At 41.0% G+C, this 20,671-nt stretch overlaps 5 protein-coding genes across 19 annotated transcripts in view; 3 read left to right on the top strand and 2 right to left on the bottom strand.

Annotated features, from left to right (window-relative positions):
• LOC109857728 overlaps positions 1-8,633 on the top strand; it is a 30,682-nt gene extending 22,049 nt beyond the window's left edge. For both annotated transcript variants that reach the window (XM_020434343.1, XM_020434342.1), the window contains 5 exons: positions 2,709-3,368; positions 3,705-4,648; positions 4,904-7,436; positions 7,522-7,671; positions 7,861-8,633. In XM_020434343.1, the coding sequence (XP_020289932.1) occupies positions 2,709-3,368; positions 3,705-4,648; positions 4,904-7,436; positions 7,522-7,671; positions 7,861-8,030 (4,457 nt within the window). In that variant the 3' untranslated portion in view covers positions 8,031-8,633. The remainder of the gene's footprint in view (positions 1-2,708; positions 3,369-3,704; positions 4,649-4,903; positions 7,437-7,521; positions 7,672-7,860) is intronic.
• Positions 8,634-10,079: 1,446 nt separating this feature from the next.
• Positions 10,080-11,870, bottom strand: LOC109857729 (probable 39S ribosomal protein L24, mitochondrial). The gene is made up of 5 exons (XM_020434344.1): positions 11,533-11,870; positions 11,180-11,365; positions 10,871-11,073; positions 10,588-10,774; positions 10,080-10,448 (listed from the first exon to the last, which is right to left on the bottom strand). The coding sequence occupies exons 1-5, from the start codon at positions 11,626-11,628 to the stop codon at positions 10,362-10,364; spliced, it is 759 nt and encodes a 252-aa protein (XP_020289933.1). The 5' UTR covers positions 11,629-11,870; the 3' UTR covers positions 10,080-10,361.
• Positions 11,871-12,096: 226 nt separating this feature from the next.
• LOC109857727 lies at positions 12,097-13,524 on the top strand. Of its 4 annotated transcripts, none has more exons than XM_020434340.1 (4): positions 12,097-12,210; positions 12,433-12,868; positions 12,939-13,128; positions 13,249-13,524. In XM_020434340.1, the coding sequence occupies exons 2-4, from the start codon at positions 12,518-12,520 to the stop codon at positions 13,455-13,457; spliced, it is 750 nt and encodes a 249-aa protein (XP_020289929.1). In that variant the 5' UTR covers positions 12,097-12,210; positions 12,433-12,517; the 3' UTR covers positions 13,458-13,524. The 4 variants fall into 4 exon arrangements, with proteins under 4 accessions (XP_020289929.1, XP_020289930.1, XP_020289926.1 ...); XM_020434341.1 differs by lacking the exon at positions 12,097-12,210 and having other exon boundaries at positions 12,245-12,460; positions 12,537-12,868; XM_020434339.1 differs by lacking the exon at positions 12,097-12,210 and adding an exon at positions 12,257-12,337.
• A 222-nt stretch (positions 13,525-13,746) lies between these two features.
• On the bottom strand, positions 13,747-17,039 carry LOC109857711 (mucosa-associated lymphoid tissue lymphoma translocation protein 1-like). Of its 2 annotated transcripts, XM_020434304.1 has the most exons (12): positions 16,934-17,039; positions 16,504-16,759; positions 16,241-16,404; positions 15,940-16,126; positions 15,596-15,863; positions 15,436-15,528; positions 15,065-15,290; positions 14,800-14,983; positions 14,515-14,729; positions 14,335-14,433; positions 13,966-14,231; positions 13,747-13,885 (listed from the first exon to the last, which is right to left on the bottom strand). In XM_020434304.1, the coding sequence occupies exons 2-12, from the start codon at positions 16,638-16,640 to the stop codon at positions 13,784-13,786; spliced, it is 1,941 nt and encodes a 646-aa protein (XP_020289893.1). In that variant the 5' UTR covers positions 16,641-16,759; positions 16,934-17,039; the 3' UTR covers positions 13,747-13,783. The 2 variants fall into 2 exon arrangements, with proteins under 2 accessions (XP_020289893.1, XP_020289892.1); XM_020434303.1 differs by lacking the exon at positions 16,934-17,039 and having other exon boundaries at positions 16,504-16,887.
• A 639-nt stretch (positions 17,040-17,678) lies between these two features.
• The window catches only part of LOC109857703 (CREB-regulated transcription coactivator 1-like), a 33,408-nt gene continuing 30,415 nt past the window's right edge, over positions 17,679-20,671 (top strand). For 9 of the 10 annotated variants that reach the window (XM_020434294.1, XM_020434290.1, XM_020434289.1 and 6 more), the window contains exons 1-2: positions 17,679-17,847; positions 19,816-20,064. In XM_020434294.1, the coding sequence (XP_020289883.1) occupies positions 17,734-17,847; positions 19,816-20,064 (363 nt within the window). In that variant the 5' untranslated portion in view covers positions 17,679-17,733. The remainder of the gene's footprint in view (positions 17,848-19,815; positions 20,065-20,671) is intronic. The other variant, XM_020434292.1, reaches the window with a different exon arrangement.

Here is a 20,671-nt window from a genome sequence, read left to right as displayed (position 1 = left end):
TTTCTTTTTTTTTTTTTTTCCGTACACGGTTTAATACCCGCAAAGAACGTAATTCCGAGCTGTAAAGCTAAAAGCGTGGCAGACGCGAATGCGAGTCCCCTTCTCCCGGTGCGCACGAAAGCGCGCTCGGTGCTAACCGCGGAAGCTGGCCTCGACAGGCAATGTCGCCCAGTCTCACGACAGTCTTCTTGCCGGTACGTACTCTCCCTGGCTGGCTCTCTCCCGTTGTTTTCCTTCTTCATCTCGGCTGCGATACATCAACGTTCTTTTCTGAGAATCGGTTTCTGTGTACCGAGGCCAAACCTCGCGCGATGAACTTCTACCACGTGAAAGTTTGCCATAATCGCGAGTTGAGTTATGCGCTTTTCGACGATTAAAATTAATTGCCCGCCAGCTTAATGATCGCAAAGTGATCGCGCGGCACGAACCACAGGTCTTTGTGAAGTCCGCACAATCAGGTACACACTACTTTTTCAAGATACACGAGTTATTGATATATTAATCGCAACGTATGTAGTTAAAATTGTTTTAAATGCTTAATTTTTTAATTAGTCCCCGAGCGATAATTCTCCTTTCTCAACAAAATAACACGTTCAAAAAAAAAAAAGATAAGATAAAGATCGAAGATGAACTCTTAATTTACATTCCGCCATTGTGCCCGACAATGCCTGATAATAATATAATGATAACGTGGTAATTATTGCCAGAAGTTCGTGGTTAAATATTTGTCAGGCACAGGTGGAAATGAACGCGCGGGGCCGACGTCTCGTTTTCTATTACACTTTTATTATCTCGAAACAATATGCAGAAGTCGACGCGCAAGTTTTATTTCAACGCGAATTTTTTTTTTTTTTTTAATCTTTCAATTTAATCAAGCTCAATGTTACTCGGCGAAAAATCCATATCAAATAATTCTCGCGATATTTAAATCGCGAATATTGTTTGCAACTCTCGCGCGAAAATCTACAATTTTTTTTACTGAAATATTTTATTTATTTATATATTATTTATTTTTTTTTGTGTCGATTGCAGCCTGTGCGACAAAGCACGATACACTTGCGCGTATGAACCGCAAGTATACAAGAGCGGAATGTAACGTGTACTTGCACGCATTTACGACGACGACAACGACGCGCGGTTGTCCCTGATACCGGTACAAATATGGTCCGATCGTCTGGACATATACGTGCGTGCATCGAAAACCGTCATCGGGCAGCGCGAAAGTTGCGCATCTGTTTGCACGTGCGCATACGTATGTATACAATACGTGTGTATACGGTGATTAGTTACATCGCTTCGCCGCTATGCCAGGAATGTTAATCAGGAATTGGCGCGGCGCGCGTTTTATTAACTGTGAATTAAAGCCGCGCACGGGGCGTTCGACATTTGCAGTCAAACAACCACCGATGATTTGCAACTTACGCGAGACATAATATACGCATATATATTTTAACGAATTTCGTAAGCGCATTTCTGCATTCGCGCGTAACGCGGAAATTTAAAAGTCTAGTGCATTTCGATAATCACGTTCCGCACGGTCACGCGGTTAAAAAATTACGTCGTAGCTCGATTTAAATGCCGCCGCTTAGAATAGATATCGCGTACGTACGCGCAAACGTTTTATCACAGAGAATGTAGAAATCCTTGAAGTCCCGCTAACCCGTGCCGTCCGGAACACTTTCGGAGTTTCTAAATCCTATTATTATTGGGCGAACGAGACTAATGTTTAATTGCTGTCGCAGAAAAGAATCTCTGTCAAATCTACATTTTGCGTGACACTCGAGAGATTAAAAAATTTCTGGAAGTGTACTTATGACTAAAACATTCTTGAGATGTGCGTACATATGTGCGTTAACGTGAGACTAAATTTTTGCGATTGACTCGTCGCAAAGCTAAGAAACACGTGAAAAATCGATGATGTCATTTTTCAAACAACAATGTACTCACTGCGATGTGTAATGTGTCGATATGTGCGCGATGAATCATTCGAGCTGTGTGTGTCCGATCGCTATATTTTAATGGTGCAAATATCCTTGTCGATGCACTTCCTTCCCGAACAAAAATTCTTTAACGCGTGGCACAGATGATGCAAAATTAGCTCTGCGCGCGGTCTATTATTTACACGTATTTGATTAATATCGAAAGAATGAAACTTTCGATCGTCAGTTTTATTATTTCGCGATGTAGAAAAGTATTAAAAAGTCACATAAAAAACAACTGAAATTTATAGCGACATTAATTTCTTTTTATTCGTCACGCGTAGCAATAGCAAAATATTTTCTCTCTCTCTCTCGCGTATGTGTCAAATCCACGTATGATCTATGGCTATGGCATTTGGCTAATTGTGAGTCACGAAGATAGAACTATTCGAATTCCATCGGTACAAAAGCCAACTTGTCTCACCTTGAATTTGTTACCTTATCAAGAAGACAGTTTGTACGATATATTGTCAAATGCGTAATGCTTACAGTATTCATACATATTTTCGTTATCTTCGATTTTTGTTTCAAAAGAAAGAAATACACTTGAAAAAACTTCTATTGTAATGCAAATAGATGTAAATATATGTAACAGAACATGTATTTATTGTAATGACAAACTATTTTATCAAAATACTTTGTCATTACAATATACACGAAAAATTCGAATCTCGTTATTCGTCGTGTATCGAACGTGTTCTCGAGGAAAAAAAAAATCTGCTGTTGCAGACACGGTAAATGGTAAGATGGAGAACTGCGGAGGCGGTCAACGCCTGCCCCCGGACGGGGACGAATTTCCAGCGGCTTACCAAGAATTCAGCAACAACAGTAACCAGCCGCCGTACAGATACATCGCCGCGACTGCAAGGACGGCGACGATAACCACGAACGGCAGCGGATTGTGCAACGAGACCGAGTCGTTCCGCGCCGGCGAGACTTTCAAGATGCTCGCGAACGACAGCGACGTTGTCGATTCGAGGAGCATTATTCTGCCCGATAGCAAGATGACGTTGACAGCCGCTGAAAACGTGAGACAGGACATAAACAAAGTCGCTCTGACGAATATGGAGAACGTCCGGTCGGAGATAGGCAAGGTTACCAGTGCGGATAACGCGCGTCAGGACGTTACCATCACCCCGGAGGTTTCTCCGAACGAAGATAGAAAACCGTCGTATCACACCGCGGACGATATCGCGAAGAAAAACGCTTCCGTCGTCGCGGAAGGTTCTCTCTATACCTGTCCGACGACCAACAGCAATCTAGTGACGAGCGAGAAAAAGATGGAAATCGCCGGATATCATCACAAGGACGTGGCAACGATCGAAGAAGTGCCAAGCCACGTGGAAAAGGACACGCCTATTGAGGCCCCGCCGCCTCTGCCATTGACAGGTACTTATTTAACGTCGAATTAAACACGCTCATTTAGCTTCGAACAGCCGCTCTCTTTCTCTTTCTCTCTCTCTCTCTGTCCCCATTTATTTATTTTTTTCTCGAAGAAAAAAAAGCGCGGCGAGCTGACATGTCGGCTGAACATGTAATTAAAAAAAAAAAAAAGCATTATATTTCTTCATACAAATTAACATACGTACAAGTCAATATCTTCTGAAATTGATTTCTCTCTTCTTTTAAAGCGATCTCGATATATTTTGTTATCGCTTTCTCGAACTTTTAGAAACACGCAATATTCTCTCTCGCAAAAAAAAAAAGTATGTTCTTATCGCTCAGGTCCGCCCAAGATGGATCAAACGATTTTGCACGCCAGAAACGTTCCTACGACGGAATCGCCGCAGAGAAAGTTTTCGCTAAACGGCGATCTCTGGAGACAGGACGACAAGTCCGAGCGCTCCGTGCGAGACAAAATCGCCATGTTTTCGTCGCAAAGCAATCTGGACGCGCCGTTATTCCCGAACCCCATAACAGCCGTGGCGGCCGCGAACAACGGCAACAAGCGCCTCTCTAAGTACAAGTCTTCCGAGGACGTTTGCTGCAACGAGAAGAGCAACGGACAGAAGGAGCGGCCGTCCTTCCTCGCCGACAGGACGCAGAGCTCCTTCGATCTCACCGATTCGAGCAGAGTCGCGACGAAGCACAGTCCGAGAACGCCGGGCTTGTCCCAAACCGGTCAGCCAGCACTCCCGAGTCCGATCGCGCAGACCCCGCGTGTTCCGAAGACGCTGCCAATCGTACCGCCGAAAATCACGTCCACTCCGTTGTCGCCTTCATACGACAAGCAAACGATCTTCTCGAAGAGCTACACTTGCGCGAACGTCGTTGACAAATTGCAAAATATCGCATATCCAAACGTCGCGAAAAGTTCCGTCGCGAGTAACAATTCCGGCAGCTCCGTGAAGAGCTTGGAAATGAGTCCGTCTTCGTTGGCGCGAGCCACCAGTTTTTCGGGATCGACGATCTACGCGCAGGATCGAGACTCTCTGACAGATTCGATCGGCAATTCGCAAATCACGAGAACGAATTCGTTGGCGTCAACCTTCAGACGGCCCGGCGAGGACGCGAGAAGAAGCAGTCTGAATCAGTTGATCGAGCAGAGACGAAGATCGATATCGAAACTGCGCGGTTTGGTCATTCCGGAAAAGGACGCCGTGTCGATCGATCAGCCCATCGTCGATTTGCCGGAAATTAAGTCGCGAGATTTGATACCGTTGCATCAGGTGAGACGTCAGCTCAAACACATGTGAACATAGAGAATGTAGAACGATATTTTATTTTACTCTTGTGTGTATAAACTTTTTTTTTTTAATAAGAACATAACTAAAATGTTGGGCCATTAAATATAAAAAAACTATATACATTACATATTATATATATATTTGTCAAGTTTTATACTTAATGACCAAATATGTTTAAATTGTACTACATTAAGACACACGTCGTGTCACACAACCCCGTTTCTTGTTTTCTTCCAGATATCGAAAGCAAATATTCAGGACAAATGGGGATCTCAAAGTTCCTTGGCCAGCAACGCCAGCACGGCGAGCCAGCCCTTGAAGGCGACAACGTCCTTCAAGATGCCAGCGCCTCAGATACATCCGAAATATTCCCCGGCTTTCAAGAGAAAATCCCTCACGGTTTACAGCACTTCCGGGACAACGAGCTCGTCGATAAACGGCAACACCTTGATCAAGAACCAACCAACACCCACGTCATCGGAACCGCCGAAAAGTCTGGAGAGCATCTGCAGCCCGACGAGAAGCGACTACAGCTTCGAGTTCGCGTCGACGACCAGCTCGCCCGACGGTTCGCGCGCCAGACCGCGAATGATGCAGAGAAACAAAGCCCGTTTAGACTACGACGATTCCGACAACGACTCGGCTGTGAGCAGCTCTCAGAGTAGCATCTCTCGCGGCTTCAGTCCGCCAATGTCGCCGGTACCGTCGGAGAGATCCACCATCTCGTCCGAGAGATCGTACGTGTCTACGGAACTGAACTACCAACGTCGGCCTCTGATCGCGGACAGTTTGACGAGAACTTCGATCATAGGAGCCGTCAGAGAATCCTCCGTCGACAAGGAGCAGTTCGGCACCCGGATCGGCATCCTCGGGGAACGAACGTACTTGGCCGAGCGATCCTCGTCCAGCAGCAGCAGTTCCGATCCGCGCTCGCCGCAGCCGAACGAGATGATCGCGAGGAACTCGCAGATACCCCAGAGACAGCTGAGACGATCGAACAGCACCGACACAAATTGCAGCACGTCCTCAACGCTGACTTCGGGATCCCAAGCCAGCGCCGAGTCTTTATCGCGAAGAGTGCTGAAGCCGCAAAGCGTGGAAGCGATCAATCGAAAGAACATCCTGGCGAGCGCGAGATGTCGAAGCGGTCGGGATCTGAACGGGTCGCCGTTGATTCAACGCAAGTTCCCGGATAATGACGACGCCGCGGCAGCTATTGAGAACGGCGCCATTCAGCAGATAGTCAATAACCCCGGTAGTGATCCCACGAGCAAACAGGAGATCAAGGTGGCTTACATAGAAGTCGCGGATCCTTTCGCGGAGAATGAGGAGTCGTTTCGAAAGAAGGGGGAGGAACCTAAGCTGCCGCCTAAAAGAAGCGCGCTCCCGCCGGCGGTCAGACCGCCCAAATCCGAGATGCTGGAGCCGTCAAACGATCTGAAGATGTGGGTGCGAGCGGAGGCGAAGAATCTGGCGCGGGTCGCGGAGGAAAAGTCCGCCAACAAATACAACAAACGTTCGCCCATCGTTGCTCTGGAAACGTCGTCTACGATTCACGCGACAAGAGGCGGTCGTGGTTCCGTGTTCGACGAAGCCGTTAATACCGCGAACGGCAGTTTGTTGGCTCCGCGAAACGCGATAACATCCGGAGAAAGAAAATCAGCCGCGACGGAAATCTCGAAGCCGCAGAACCGAGCGCAGAGTTCGACTCCCAGAAAAAACACGACGGAAGAGCAAAACGATTTGTTGACTATCTTGACGACCAAGAGCCGGTCCAGATCGGCCATACACGTCGACGAAGGAACTTTCGGCAGATCGAAGAGTCAAATGAGCTTGGAGGACATTCTGGGAGCTAAATCCGATTCTAAGTTGCTCCGTGCGCAAAGTATGGAACCGAAGATCGAGAAGATCAGCGCGACGAGCTCGTCGGTGAAATCTACTTGGGATTCGAGAGAGAATCGATACGGCAGACGGGGTTCCGCCACGTCGAACGAGTCCTGGTCGGAAGACAGGCCGTTTGTTTCGAAAATACCGACTTTGGGAAAGACCAAGCTCGTCGACAGCGGCGACGAGATGTTGGAGAACGTTGAGAGAACGAAAAGCGCGACTCTATCGAAAATTCCGACGTCGCGCGGACTGAATCGACGTAGCGCCAGCGTCACGGACATGAAGAGGGCCCTGGAGAAGGTGGACAACAGTCCGGCGCAAAATAATTCGCATCATAACGTCATCGTTGGCGGCGGCGCCGCTCACAACCGATTTCCGAGTCTCGACAGCAGCGTGGACGAGAACACCAGCACGGAAACGGACACCGAGAGAAATTGCTACGGCGAGCAATTCGGCAGCATCAGCTCGCTAGCGAGCAGTACCAGTCTGATCTCGCAGCAGGAACTGGCGCAGTTGGTGGAGGAGGCGAGTTTGGAGGACACGCGTGGAGCTCACGACGTCATAGTCGCTTTGCTGCACAAGGAGAACCCGACCGGCAGCGTCGGCATCACGCTGGCGGGCGGCGCGGACTGCGAGGTGAAGGAGATCACGGTTCACCGAGTGCTGTCGCACTCGGTCGCCGACAAGGACGGCCGGGTACAGCGTGGAGACCGGGTGCTCAGCATAAACGGTCGCAGCACGCGCGGTCTCACGCACAGGGAGAGCATGGCGGTGTTGAAGCAACCGAGATCGGAGGTTGTGCTGGTGGTGTCGCGCGCCAGAACGGCGGACGAGGGCTGCAGGCTGAGGTCGCGAACCGCGAGCGTCGAAACCATTGTCGAAGGTAATAAAATCTAATTTTCAAATCTTCGCTCTGACGGAAATTTAGAGAATTCGCGATAGATGAGAGAGAATTTTTTCGATCGCAGGGTTGGAGACGAACGCGGACGATACAGCTTGGGGACCGCCGTCGGTCGTCGCGGTTCACAAGGACGGGATCAATCTGGGATTTAGCCTGGAAGGAGGCAGGGACAGCCCTCTCGGAGACAGACCTCTGATTATCAAGAAGATATTCACCGGTAAAGTATATAAAAGTATCTAATAGAAGAGGTACACCCATGTTACATTTTTTTTTTTGCGTCGTAATCAATATGTACGATCGTGTAATAAACGTCGACAATAATAAACGTAGTAAATTAATAAAGATAAGATCTGCAAGTGTATTAGCGACGGTAGTCGTTCATTTATTCTTTTTTCCCAATGCACAGGAAGTGCTACCGAGAAGACGGGCGCGTTAAAAGCCGGTGATCTCCTGCTCGAAGTGAACGGCAACGATGTGACACGAATGTCCAGAATAGAAGCGTGGTCTTTCATGAAGAAACTACACAACGGTGAGGTGAATCTCCTAGTCAGGCATCCTGCCACTAAATCATCGTGAAGAAGCAACAAATTCGCGATAAAAAAAAAAAGCCTGAATGCAGGAATGTGCCAAGCAAGCGACTGGACTGGCTTTACGATCGATATTTGTTGAATAGACGTAGTAAGGTGTGTTATATATATATATATATATACATATATATGTTTTGTTGTTTCAATAAATCTCAGATCACAGCGGGTTTGCGTTGTCGCAAAATGAGAGACATTTACAGTGTCTCGCTGAAAGTTACAAGATATATCGTTACTCAATTGAAGTAAATTGTTATTTCGGCAAATTAGAAAAGTAATCAAAAACATTTTTTTAACATCTAGACTAGTTTTGAATAGTTCTGTCGTAAAAAATCGACAGATAAATAATCAATTAGCGAAAAATAAAATGAGAAAAAAAAGATACATTCGTAATTTATCGTTCTGTGCCTTTTGATCGGATACGCCTTATAGATATGCGTATTACATTTTTAGCAAATACGTAATCTTGTATGCAAATATACATACATATTTTTTTCTCAGTAAAATAGAATATTTTTTAATGTAAAGTTTTGCAATCGAACGCAATTGAACATTTTTCATAGAAACAGAATATGTGATAAAAAAAAAAAAAAAACTAAAGAAAATCAGATTTCCAATTTGAATAAATCAACCGTGGCGTCAAAAAGGGTTGTTTTGTGAATGCAAAACGAGAAAATATTGTAAAATCATTTATCGCATTTATTTATACGAGAATATAGGGGATTGCTTTTTTTCAGAGAAGAAACAAAGCAACAAAATAATAACGTTTTCAAATTATTATCTCAACAACGAGATAAACGAGTTTCGATATGACGCACGCCATATACACGCAACGAATCGATAATATTATATCTGAAAAAAGTAGATAGGCTTGTTTATTGATTAATCATTTAATTAATAATAAAGCAATCTGTCGTTTGTGTACGACTTTTTACATAGTGCCGGCCGTGCAAGTAATAGTTTCGAAGTTAAGAATTAAGTTTTTGCGACAAGCAAATAGCATATTGTGTACGTACGTAGCTAGGATATATGAGCTTGACGACTGTAGATTGTCTACTTTTCTTAATCGACATTCCGCGATGTCGTGTTACTATAGTGGTTCCTGTTGATTTATTATTTTAAAATCGAAACTGTTAAACGCGCGAAATTGCATTTGAACGGGACGCGCGCGACGCGCAATGTTTCGCGCGAAATCAATCGTAGAATTAAGAATATAACAGGACGGAATATGAAAAGTACTCACGTTCAAGTTCGACAGCTTTTGACGGTTCGGAACGAAGTAAGAGAGATGGCCGATGGTCATCGCGCTTCAGACGCTCCGTTAAGACGCTTCTTCTTCGTTTGTTACGCACTTGTCACGAAATACAGCAAGAAAAAAAAAAGCACACCGTACTGTAACATACTTGCATCGCAGATCTGTTCTTTTCCTCTGCGCTGTGGCCACACCAGACTGCGCTGTCATCACGAAGTGCAGCATGGCGCAGCTCTAGCGCGGAGGAAACGAAGACAAATCGCTGTCTATCAGAGTCTTCGAAAAGTCTGGAACGCGCGAAACGAAAAAATGTTTTTTTAAATGCAACATATGGTGCGGCGAAAAAAAAAACAGATCTTAAATTTTCCTCAAATTTTCTCTGAGAAACAAAATAGTCCGTCTTTTTATATTCTCACATATATCAAAATGTAAATTAAAGAAAAATGTTTAAACAATTGTTAATTTAATCTCAACTGTGTACTCAGAGAATCGTAGATCGTGAGGTGCTGAATGAAATGTGTGTCATAAATATATATTTAACTATGTCATTAATATAAAGATGTATTTGGAATATTTAAACGCGTAATATATGAAGTGTTCCGCGGGATTTGCATTTAAAAAATTCGTGCTGTGATATGTGTGTGTGACATGATTTAGCGTAAAACACAAACAGCTCTCGATTGAACTGCTATATAAATTCATTATTATATAATTATGATTTGATGCAAAGTCGTTGATAAAATATTGAGTTACTCGCTTGTATTGTTACTCTAATGTTACAAATGCTTCTTTTTTTTTTATTGTACTTCCTATATATAGGTACGTAGCTTTTGCTAAAGGCATAGAAATTCTCGAAAAATCAATCCGGTTTAGTTTAATTCAACCTTATTCAGCGTCCGATTTTGCATTATTATAAGGCAAAAATTGTCTTGCGTTCTCGTGTAACAACTGAAACACACTGACTGTGTTTTAACTTCTTTGTTTTGTGTGTTTGCTTATATAATATATTTATTATATACTACAGTTGTACATTAAAAACCTTAATTAACGATGAATTGTATATAACAATGATTAATACCAATAATATTTCTTTGGAACACGATCTTCTTTGATACCTATTTCATCCATAATATCCATTTCGAAAGTTTTTAACTTGGGCTGCAAATAAAAACAATATATACATACAAATTTTATTGTACATCTTATCCATAAAATCTTATATTTTACGCGATGCAATAAAAAAGTGTCCGATTTTATATTCGATATTTCAATATATTAGAGAAAAAAATACGCATACCGTAAAAGTTATTTTTAATATATCCTCTTTTTTAGTATCTTTTGGTTGTTCCACATACATCCTGGGAAGTTTGTAATCCTTCGTTTCCTCACTGGACACCGGAATCGGTATCAGCCTACCAGTTCTTGTGGAAATACGTACACGTTGTCCATCTTCCAAGTATCGCCATTCTATTGACGTTCCTCGCCTATGATAATTCACCTAGTTACGCTACAGATATTCTCACACACATGCACATTTTACTTTGAAAAAGAAAGTTTTCTTGAATAGAGGTAACACTCACATGTCCGATGGGTCAACCAATTGAACCTGTGTAGTTACTAACAAGGGTTGTTCTACTAGCATACATAATCCAGGAAAGTTTTTGTCTTTCATAACACGTTGTAGCTTTGTGTTGAGTCCGTCAACAATCACCCAATTTCTTTCTTGATAAATCTCTTTTACAATTCCTTGTTTTCCTTTATCTTTTCCCATCAAGATTTCTACCTGCAATTATATAGAGCTACAAAACATCCAGTTGCACATTAACAAATGCTACTTCTCATTGCAATATAATTGCTAATTATTCGATGCTGTGCAAAGGTAAACATACCCTGTCACCTCGGAAGAAACTCCAGTCTTTAATAGGTTCGACATGAATAAATTTGCTTTTGCGGCCAGGGGCATTATCACGATGAAACTCATTGGTCCATGGGCGATAAATGGAGAAACGAAACTGTTTTCTTTCAACTGTAACTGGTAAATAATTAGGCTTGCCACGAGGTGATTCCCAATAAATCTGTAATTATATTATTAAATGATAAAAATTTGAAGAGTGTTACATGGTTAAAAGTGTTATACAACTATAAAGGAACAATCGGGAGAATTACCAGTATGTTCTATTGAATATTACAAAACGTTCTTTGGATTTTTAAATAAAAATAAACTTGTCAATCGTGTATTTACCTGTCGCATAGCTCGTCTGATATATCTATCCGGAAGATTCGCATATTTTTTTGACCACTCGCCCACAAGTTTTAATGCGTCAAATCGTCTAACCATTTTATCTGCCCTCCTGATTCGTTTTAAACTACTTTTCTTCTCGAAACTGTTTCTACTTGGATATTACAAATATTTCGTTGGTTTTGTCTTTAAAACTCGATGAAATGTTTTTGTTTTTTTAATTACGTCAGGTTATGGTTTGGTTTTATAGTGGCTAGTATTGTCAGGTTATAGTGGCCGATATCCATAGAATAAATACAATTGTGATACGGATGTCTATGAAGCCCCTTGCACAATGAAAGGAATAACGATAGCGATAGAAATAACACAGTTTTTAACACAGAATTCCAACTCGTCGGAAATTTTATNGCTATTGCTTATTCCGATTTTCTGATCTGCATTGATACATGTGTAGTTTTGTATGTTAGATTCCGCTGTTCCTACCTTTATTTATAAATATAAACTCTTAAAAACTTTTGTTATTTCTATCGCTATCGCTATTCCGTCCATTGTGCAAGGGGCTTGAGAAATAACTTTACAGAAGAATGTTTGGATAGTAGTTTCCATGAAATCGCAACTTGAAAAACATTTGATAACCAATAGAAAAACTTTATTTCTCGGAAATAACCAAAAAGCACTTAGGTATATTAAAAAACCACTATACATAACTATTGAAATAAACACAGGGATGCAGTAACTTTTATGTAACATCTCATTTGGCGCCAAGCATAAAATATCTTGAGAGTACAAAATAAATAAATGAGATTTTGTGAGGATCGTATGCGATATATACATAAGTTTAATATCAGCAATAAAAATGCGTTGTAATGAGTGTTGTGTAAATTTTTGCAAATATCGTTGCAGTCATGACAGACCTCAACAGAGAAAATAGGTTAGATCATCTTGTGTTTCGGTTTTGATGCTCGTCAGAAAATTTTGATACCGGCTTATGCAAGTTACGATGTTAGTCCCAACAATTAGAAAGTCTGTGCCGTACAATCTGCGACGAATCGTCACGTGTGTTGCTTATAAAAACAGAATAAGGACGAGAATGATGCGATATCGTAGCGAGCAGAATCTGCTGTCCACTTCGCTGCCAAATTTCTCCGCCTGTAGAATTTACAGCACCGAACCGGATTCTGAATCGCAGGTTACTCTGCCTATGCTCGTGGACGGAGCTCCGATGTATATACCGTCTCTCATAACACCACTGAAGCTTGTCTATTTTTCACTCTTCAAGATCAGTCCATACATAGACAAAGAATTTGACGTAGTTGAAGTTCTTAGAGGAGCCAGATATGTATGATCTTTTGTAATTGATTAGAGATGTGAAAAACATATGTTTAAATATCAACACATTGCATTTCTAGGCGACAACAATAATATCCAAAGCTTTAACAAATAAAAACTATGAATCTTTAGAAGGCCTTGTGGCAGATGATATAATAGAGATTTTAAAAGCCAAGATTGAAACTCTCAGTCCCAATCAAAGACAGTTAATTTCAGTGAATGAAGATGAAATGTTGTTTTATGTTTTGTCTGATATTGATGTTACAGTAGGTAAGTAATAATAACATCTATTATACTATAGTTTTGGAAAAAATATACAAACTAGAATAACTTATATAATATCTTTTTCTTGACAAACAAATAAATTTATATAACCAATATGTTTTATAGGTGACGAGCATTCCATTAAAGTTACAATTACTTGTCACTACATCCCGGGTCTTGCTGAAAAGAAAGAGAAATTGATGAGTAAAGGATTTCTAGACTTCTCCACGCCACCAGATCACTTAGTGTGTAATTATACATTTACCCGTAAGTATGTAAATAATGTTGGAGGTCCCTGGATTGCAACATTTGTCAATCATTATACTGTAGAATAAATAAATTTGCAAAATAGCTTAGAATATGAAATTGTGTGTAAATTGGTTCAATTATTTGTTATTGTTACTGAACAATTATGATATGTATAATAATACAATTATATATAAATATATTATAAAATTGTATTATATATTATATCATTATATTTAATGTAGTCTATAACAATATTTTCTATTTTGTATTAAAAAAATAACAAGATATTACCACTTCATGTATATTGATGTATATAAAAATATCATTTTATTCAATCAAACAGTATAAATTCATATAATAAATAGTAAATTTGCATACGCATAATAAATTTATATACATATAATGTTAATTTTCACTTGATACTTTCCAATATTAATGGAATATAATTATTTATATGTAAGAATGTTGCACCAATAAGAGTTCCTTCCTTTGATATGGATACAATTAAAGGTCCCTATATTATCAGAACATTAGTGCTAATGTATATATTTGCCATATATATATAATATGATGAAGTTATATTTATATAGATACCTGACAGATTTGTGGATTATGTATCCAATATTCCTGTTTGGACGCTTGGAACAAGTTATTTTGTTTTGTAGGTACGGAATGAAAAATCTTTGTTTCCAAACCCTCCAAGTTGCACATTAAAACCTTGAGTACATTTAAATACGGTTCCATAAATAATGAGATTGTAACTTTCGCGGAAATACCAGCTTGTTTGAAGCTGATTTCAAAAGAGTTTGACGAAAAAGCTATTAATTTATTTAATCGATTTAGCGCAGGTGGCAATTCTTCTGCAAATAATATATTGACACACGTTAAATTATAAGTGAGATCTAAAATAATTTGTGTGTACGCGTGTGTATAAAAAACATTTATCTAAAGTTTTATAATTACTTTTGTAAATAGCATCAGTGAGACGAAAAGGTTTCGTAATAGTCAAAGCAAATATTGGAATTTGATTACGTTCTAGCCCTGTTAGGTACTTATCTATCGCTGCAAGCACACAAATTAACAAAATTATTTTTTCAAAGAGTTATAGAAACACTCATTGCACACGCGTCTTCAAATTCTTACATTTTCCCACTTCTGCAAATACTTGTGCAACTGGGATATTTCTAGTAATGTATTTGCTCAGATGCATCGCGTACAATCCATATTTACTGTTGGTTCTTTCGTAACTAGGACGATGACTAGATGTGGAATATGCTTGCACTAAATTCCGAAGATTTTTTCTACTCTTATATTCCTTGACTGTTGGTATTTCGTTGTGAATATCGGGATTGCATTCTCTGAAATAACATAATATGTTTAGTAAACTGTATTATTTTCAATGTATTGAGAAGATCTAGAAATTCTTACTTTGGTGGTACAGTTTGACACATATCTAATATTGTTACTAAAAGAGCAGGGTCATTCTGCAGCAATACGGCTAGCAATTCGCTTTCAGAAATCGCGTCTTTTCTTAAGTAAAATTTCGGTGCATCAATAGCGAGCATGTAGCTTTCTTGCATTTTAAACCCATGTCCGGCATAATAAACTAATCCTACGTTGACATAAATTTTAATAAAATGTATATATAAATTTTTTTCTACACACTTACAAAATATTGTTTTTAATCATTTACCATAAACTCCTTCAGATAAAGCTTCACTGAATATCTTTATAGCATTTCTCATTTGCTCAATTGACAAGTTCACAAGGCAAATCACTTTGAAACCTATTTCTTTCAACAGATTGCCAATTTTTGCCGCGTCATTTATAGGTGTTTCGAGACATTCAAGATTCTCGTAATTGTCATTTGCAATGACCAGAGCTATTTTTGCAATTGCCTTTTCGCGTGGAAGATCCATCTGTGTTGATACAAATATGTACGCACAATTACTATAAAATGGTTTTGAGGAAAAAGTAATTGCGTAACTTTTTTTTTATTCGGAATCCTAACGTAACTAGAGAAAATTAATGAATATAAAATGACTATACGTGACTGATCGTTACCATTACAAGACTTCTTTGAGTAATTATTTCATTCACGCTATTACTTATGTAACAGTAATATTTTCCTTCATGTTTTGAATTGAATTGTTTTATCTGGAACGTCATCAATTTTTGTGTTACGATATTTTCTGTGATATCATTGACATTATGTATCACTTACATGTAATTTGTTGGATGTTTCTCCATCTAGTTTTGTGTTATCTCGAAACCATTGGTAATGCGGTTTAGGATAACTGTTTGCCAAACACGTAATCACAAGATCCTCACTTTCTTTAATCTCTATAACAGCGGGAGGTTGCTGTAAAATATCTATAGATGTGCTAGGTATATTTACAAATACTGGTCCTGTCAATAGTACAGATATCACTTTGTTTGTGGTTCTGTCAACTTGTGAGATTTTACACTTGTATTCTCCAGCTTGGTCATGGCTAGAAAAAAACCACATGTTAAAATATTTGATTAATTTTTGTTATCGAATAGTTTTACTCGAACATTGCCATTTACCTATTTATAGTAATATCGAGTTCCTGACTTTGCTGTTCTGGAAGTTTGACGTTATTGTGATACCATAGATAACTCGGTGGTGGTATACCGGTGGCTTTGCAAGAAAGATGAAGGCGTTGGCCAATGGATATTTCACAAGAGTTATTTTCCATATTTTCAGACAAATCTTTGATAATTACTAAAGGCTCTGTAATAATTTTTATTTGATTATAATTTTATTTAAATTTTAAAATTTTTTGAGTCATTTTACCAATACATAATTACGAATTAAAACAGAAAATATATAATTAAATACATGTACCTGGATAATATAAAACAGATAAAACGTGATTAAGCTCGCACTCTCTAAGAAATTTACATAACACTCCAACTGTGCACATTTTTATATTTAATTCGAACAACAGGTTGGCTGCTGGTGTTTTATTTACATTATTACTTTGCTCTAATAATTGTTGCCACAAGTTCCTGTACACATGCAAACACGTAGAACAATATATTTTAAAGAACATTCATAGACATATTTGTGTTAATTAAAAAACAAGTATAATTTTGATTTTTCATTACCATTGTAATCCAAGTTGTTCAGCCACATAACATGCCAGTACTTGCCAATTTGAATCTTTATTTAATTCGTAAATCAATTCGTTGTATATCGTCGATGGAATGTTCTCCAAGTACATGTTTTCGTCAATTTTTGCCATTTTTATTACAAATGTGCAATTACATCTATTCTTTAGTTCTTATTGTTTCGCACAACTTGTGTCTTATAAACGCTGCGATTTTCTTGAAGTTGTCAGTTGCATCACTTCTCGCGACTGATCTTTGGAGAGAAGAGGAAACATTGAGGAAAAATTAGAACAAATACATGATGCGAAACTTTGTTTATTTTTCCTTCAAGAAAAAATTTTTCCACTTGTCAAAACCAGTTTACAAATGACAAAAAAATATTTAGAAAAAGTATGTATACTGTGCGTAAATTTATTATATGTCATACTTGTCCATTCAATGTTTTATTTATTATGTGCAAAATGCATAAAAATCGCTGTATATAAATAAACAGAGAAAGAAGTTATTTCTGTACGATGCGACTTGTCATTGACACAATCGCATTGCAGCCAATATTCCTGCTTAGGATAAAAAAAATTTGTATCTTCTGGTGAATTCATCGTTCGAATAGGAAAGAAGCGTTTTGATTGGATACTTTAAGATGAAGCAGGGTGTGCATTGCATAACTAAGACAACTAGGAAATTTTATTTAGTTCGTTGTTACACATATATATTCATTCTTGAGTAAGAAAGCTCACTAGACTTTTTATTGCGGACGCGACCGGTTCTGCACCATGCTGCGATCATTGGCGGCGACCAATCGGACCTCGAAATCGCCGCTCCTGCGCAATACAACGCGTGGCGCGCCGCGCCGCATGATCTTGCATATCAGTGTTCACCAGTGCCATCAAGGAGGCGCACCAACAACGGATCCGGTGGGTCCGTTGCGCGTTGTTTGTTGTCGTCCGTGCGAGATCCCGCGAACGGGGGTTGGTGCGTCGTCCGCTCGGGACGACGAACGGCAAGAAAAAGAGAAGAAACCGCGAGGGGGGGCGGCGAGTGAGCACCGACGACGGTGGTGGTTTGGTGGTGGTTCGTGCTGATTGTCTGGTGGCGCGGCCGCGGCACCGACGACGACGACGGTGGTGGTGGTGGTGGTGGTGGCGGCGGTGGTGGTGGTGGTGGTAGTAGTGGTGGGTGCTCCGGGTTCCGCGAGTGTCCGCGAAAAACTAGTGCCGCGAGGCCATCATGGCGAACCCACGGAAATTCAGTGAAAAGATCGCGCTGCTGAACCAGAAGGAGGCGCAGGACGTGGCAGCGTTCGAGGCGATCATGAAGGAGGTTTCGGACGTCACTAGCAGAGTAAGGAAATACCAGTAGGTCCTTGGCTTGGTCGGGAGGATCGGATGGCCGTGTCGCGCCGTGACCCGTCGTGCACCTTCCTCGGCTCAGATGTTAGAACGTAAACAACGAGTGTTCTCCCCTCCCCCTCCTCTTTCCCTGGCCTCGCGACTCCGATTGTCCCTTCCTCAACCTGTGTACATGTACGTATATATATGTGTGTGTGTATCTCGTTCTCCATTTAATCTCTATCTTTTTTCTTGTTACCACCGGGTCTCTTTCTTTCTCTCTCTTTCTCTCTTGCTCTGTGTTTTTATATGCGCGTGTGAGAGCCGGGTTGTGCGTTCCGCGGAATGGAGCGAGAGCGCGCGCGATTGCGTATGTGTGTTCGTGTTGGGAGCGCGGCAACTGCATCGCGCGCCGCGACCCGCCTGTATCGGCGTTATACGGTGTTGTGCATGCATGCGTATATGTACACATATATGTATGCGTCGCGCGATATGTTGCATGATTTTCGCGCGAAGAGGAAAGCCTGACGACGCGACGACGCGCCTTTCGAAACGGGAGAGAGACGTGCGTCGATCCGGACGCGACCGACGCGGCGTGCATCCAACACAATGAGCGCATCCGCGCGCGCGATGACGAGACCGGGTCATCGGCTGGAAGGCAACGGAGCGCGATTATGCGACGAATTAACCTTTCGCCCGATATCTCGCGCGCCAATCAGTGCGCTATTTGAAATTGACACGACAAAGCGCGATCGATCGATTGAGAATGTTTTTGTTGTTTTATTTTCATACGCACCTCTCGAATGAGATTTTTCAATGCAACGCGCGGTAGTTAAGTATTTTGCAAATTATATGCGAGTTTTTTTTTTTTATTTATTTTATATCAATGAGATTTGAATAGTTATTCCGAGTATATAATCTCGTAGCCAGTTAGAAACAATTGCGATGCACTTTCGATTGCTCCGCGGTCGAAACCGGAGCACCCGGGATTACGGTTTCCAATATCGCACCAAAAAGATAAAAGCGTCACACGGGATTATTTAATACGGAATTCAAATGCGCGCTGACAAAATATTGTTCAAGCGAGAACAAAATTGGTTTTTCACATTGGTTTTTTTTATACACGCGTGAAACGCGATGTTTTAAAATGTTTTTTTTGAGAGAGAGAGAGAGAGAGAGAAAGAGAGACATCTCGTTGTGTGTGTGAATTTAAAATTTTAATTGTGACACACACGAAGCGTCACATTGCGTTCGAATGTCAAAACTCTTGAGCTTTTTATCTCGCCACGTCCACCAACCGAGCCAAGTTCCAGTGTCTCTCTCCGTACACACAAATGAAAACGCTTCGCGCGCGCTATCCAAATTTATATCGAGCCGGCAGCTATACACGCTCGCTCGCTCGCTCGCTCGCTCGAGAGAGTGTACCGTTCGAATCGGCAGTTGGAGAATGGAATCCGGAGATAAGAACCTGTTTATCGGAGCGTCCGTAGAAAGACCGATTACTACGCCGCGGGTCGCGTACAATTGCGAAGTTTAGAGATTTAATCGAAAATCTCGGAAACCGATACAATTAATTCGACGTACGAGAGGCTGTAATCGCGCGACGATGTCGAAAGTAAATCCGCTAATTGCGAAATTGCCTGGTTTACATTGAAACCGGCAAAACAAAATATATATATTGTAAAATACAACACGCAAGGCAAAAGGCCGATGAGAAATATCACGAGCTGTTAATTCTCCGGATTGAATTTGTGACTTACTTTGTAGGGAGGAAAAAAAAAATCCAAAACCGTCACAAATGTCCGGAAAAATTGTGATGCGGTCGGTAAACATTTTGAGTTCTCGTTGAAGACGTTAATCCGAGGGGTGGTCGGAGCTAAGCGGGTAGCTACACACAGGGAGATCGTTTTTATACGATATTTATACGTTTCGTCGTGGTGTGGCCATTCATGGTTGTGAATGACTGTGGGGACCTGCACAGGTGGCGTCGGCGAGCAGCTCGGTGGGTGCCAGTCCCACGGGATCCGGCGTACCGGAGACCCCGCTGTCCGTCAAGAGTGCCGGCGCCAGTCCACCGCAGTCCAGCAGCAAGCACCTGCACATTAACCTAGGGAATCAGTTCAGAGCGGGCGGCTCGCTGCCGAACGTAAACAACAATGTCACTTGCGGCAGCAACACAAAAGACCACTCGTCGCCGCATACCGGCACGATACACTCGATCAACCTTAAGGTCTGTACCTTCCGGAACGAAGTGTCTTGTCGCACCTATTCTTCTTCTTCTTCTTGCTGTTGTTGTTGTTGTTGTTCGCTCCCCATTAATTTCTCGCGCAATACCTTCCGGAATCACGATTTGTGCGTTCCGCTTCAACGGAGAAAATTTCTTCCGATCTACACTACCGTTGTCTCGAATTTACTTAAAAATTTCGATATAATTAAAGAAGTTGATTTTTTATTATTGCCGGAAATTTCGTATAATTAATCTCAAAGTTCGGTCTTTTTAATTACGAGAAGAAAGACTTTCTCTTTTAAACAAAATCTATTTCTGACCGAATACCGAAGTTCTTATTTCGAAGTTTTCCGAGTAAAAGCTTCTTCCTCTTGACGTGACCACATGATGAAAGACTTTTCTCCGTATTTTTCAAGAGTCGTTTCGCATCGCGAAGCACTTTTTGTTATCGCTTTGTTTCGCACTAGGTTCCAGGTTTGATTTGCAACCTTTGTTTTGTTCGGATGATACGTTTCGCTGTTCATTTTCGCGATCGTTCTTTTTTGTGGTTTTTTTTTTTTTTTTTTTTTTTTTNTTTTTTTTTTTTTTTTTTTTTTTTTTCCATTGTGTA

This window comes from Pseudomyrmex gracilis, unplaced genomic scaffold, assembly GCF_002006095.1.
Source record: "Pseudomyrmex gracilis isolate BER0280 unplaced genomic scaffold, ASM200609v1 scaffold_169, whole genome shotgun sequence".
Taxonomy (NCBI): domain Eukaryota; kingdom Metazoa; phylum Arthropoda; class Insecta; order Hymenoptera; family Formicidae; genus Pseudomyrmex; species Pseudomyrmex gracilis.
This window is presented reverse-complemented; position numbering and strand designations above follow the sequence as displayed.

Excerpts from the sequence above, each read along its gene's own strand:
- LOC109857729 (XM_020434344.1), bottom strand. The coding sequence starts at position 11,628 with ATGGTTAGACGATTTGACGCATTAAAACTTGTGGGCGAGTGGTCAAAA. Across the intron at positions 10,775-10,870 it reads TTGGTTGACCCATCGGACAT|GCGAGGAACGTCAATAGAAT; the intron begins GTGAGTGTTACC and ends GAATTATCATAG. Across the intron at positions 10,449-10,587 it reads TATTAAAAATAACTTTTACG|CCCAAGTTAAAAACTTTCGA; the intron begins GTATGCGTATTT and ends TTTTATTTGCAG.
- LOC109857727 (XM_020434340.1), top strand. The coding sequence starts at position 12,518 with ATGCAAGTTACGATGTTAGTCCCAACAATTAGAAAGTCTGTGCCGTAC. Across the intron at positions 12,869-12,938 it reads TTCTTAGAGGAGCCAGATAT|GCGACAACAATAATATCCAA; the intron begins GTATGATCTTTT and ends TTGCATTTCTAG. Across the intron at positions 13,129-13,248 it reads TGATATTGATGTTACAGTAG|GTGACGAGCATTCCATTAAA; the intron begins GTAAGTAATAAT and ends TATGTTTTATAG.
- LOC109857711 (XM_020434304.1), bottom strand. The coding sequence starts at position 16,640 with ATGGCAAAAATTGACGAAAACATGTACTTGGAGAACATTCCATCGACG. Across the intron at positions 15,529-15,595 it reads AAACATCCAACAAATTACAT|ATAAAACAATTCAATTCAAA; the intron begins GTAAGTGATACA and ends ATGACGTTCCAG. Across the intron at positions 14,984-15,064 it reads TTTATCTGAAGGAGTTTATG|GATTAGTTTATTATGCCGGA; the intron begins GTAAATGATTAA and ends ATGTCAACGTAG.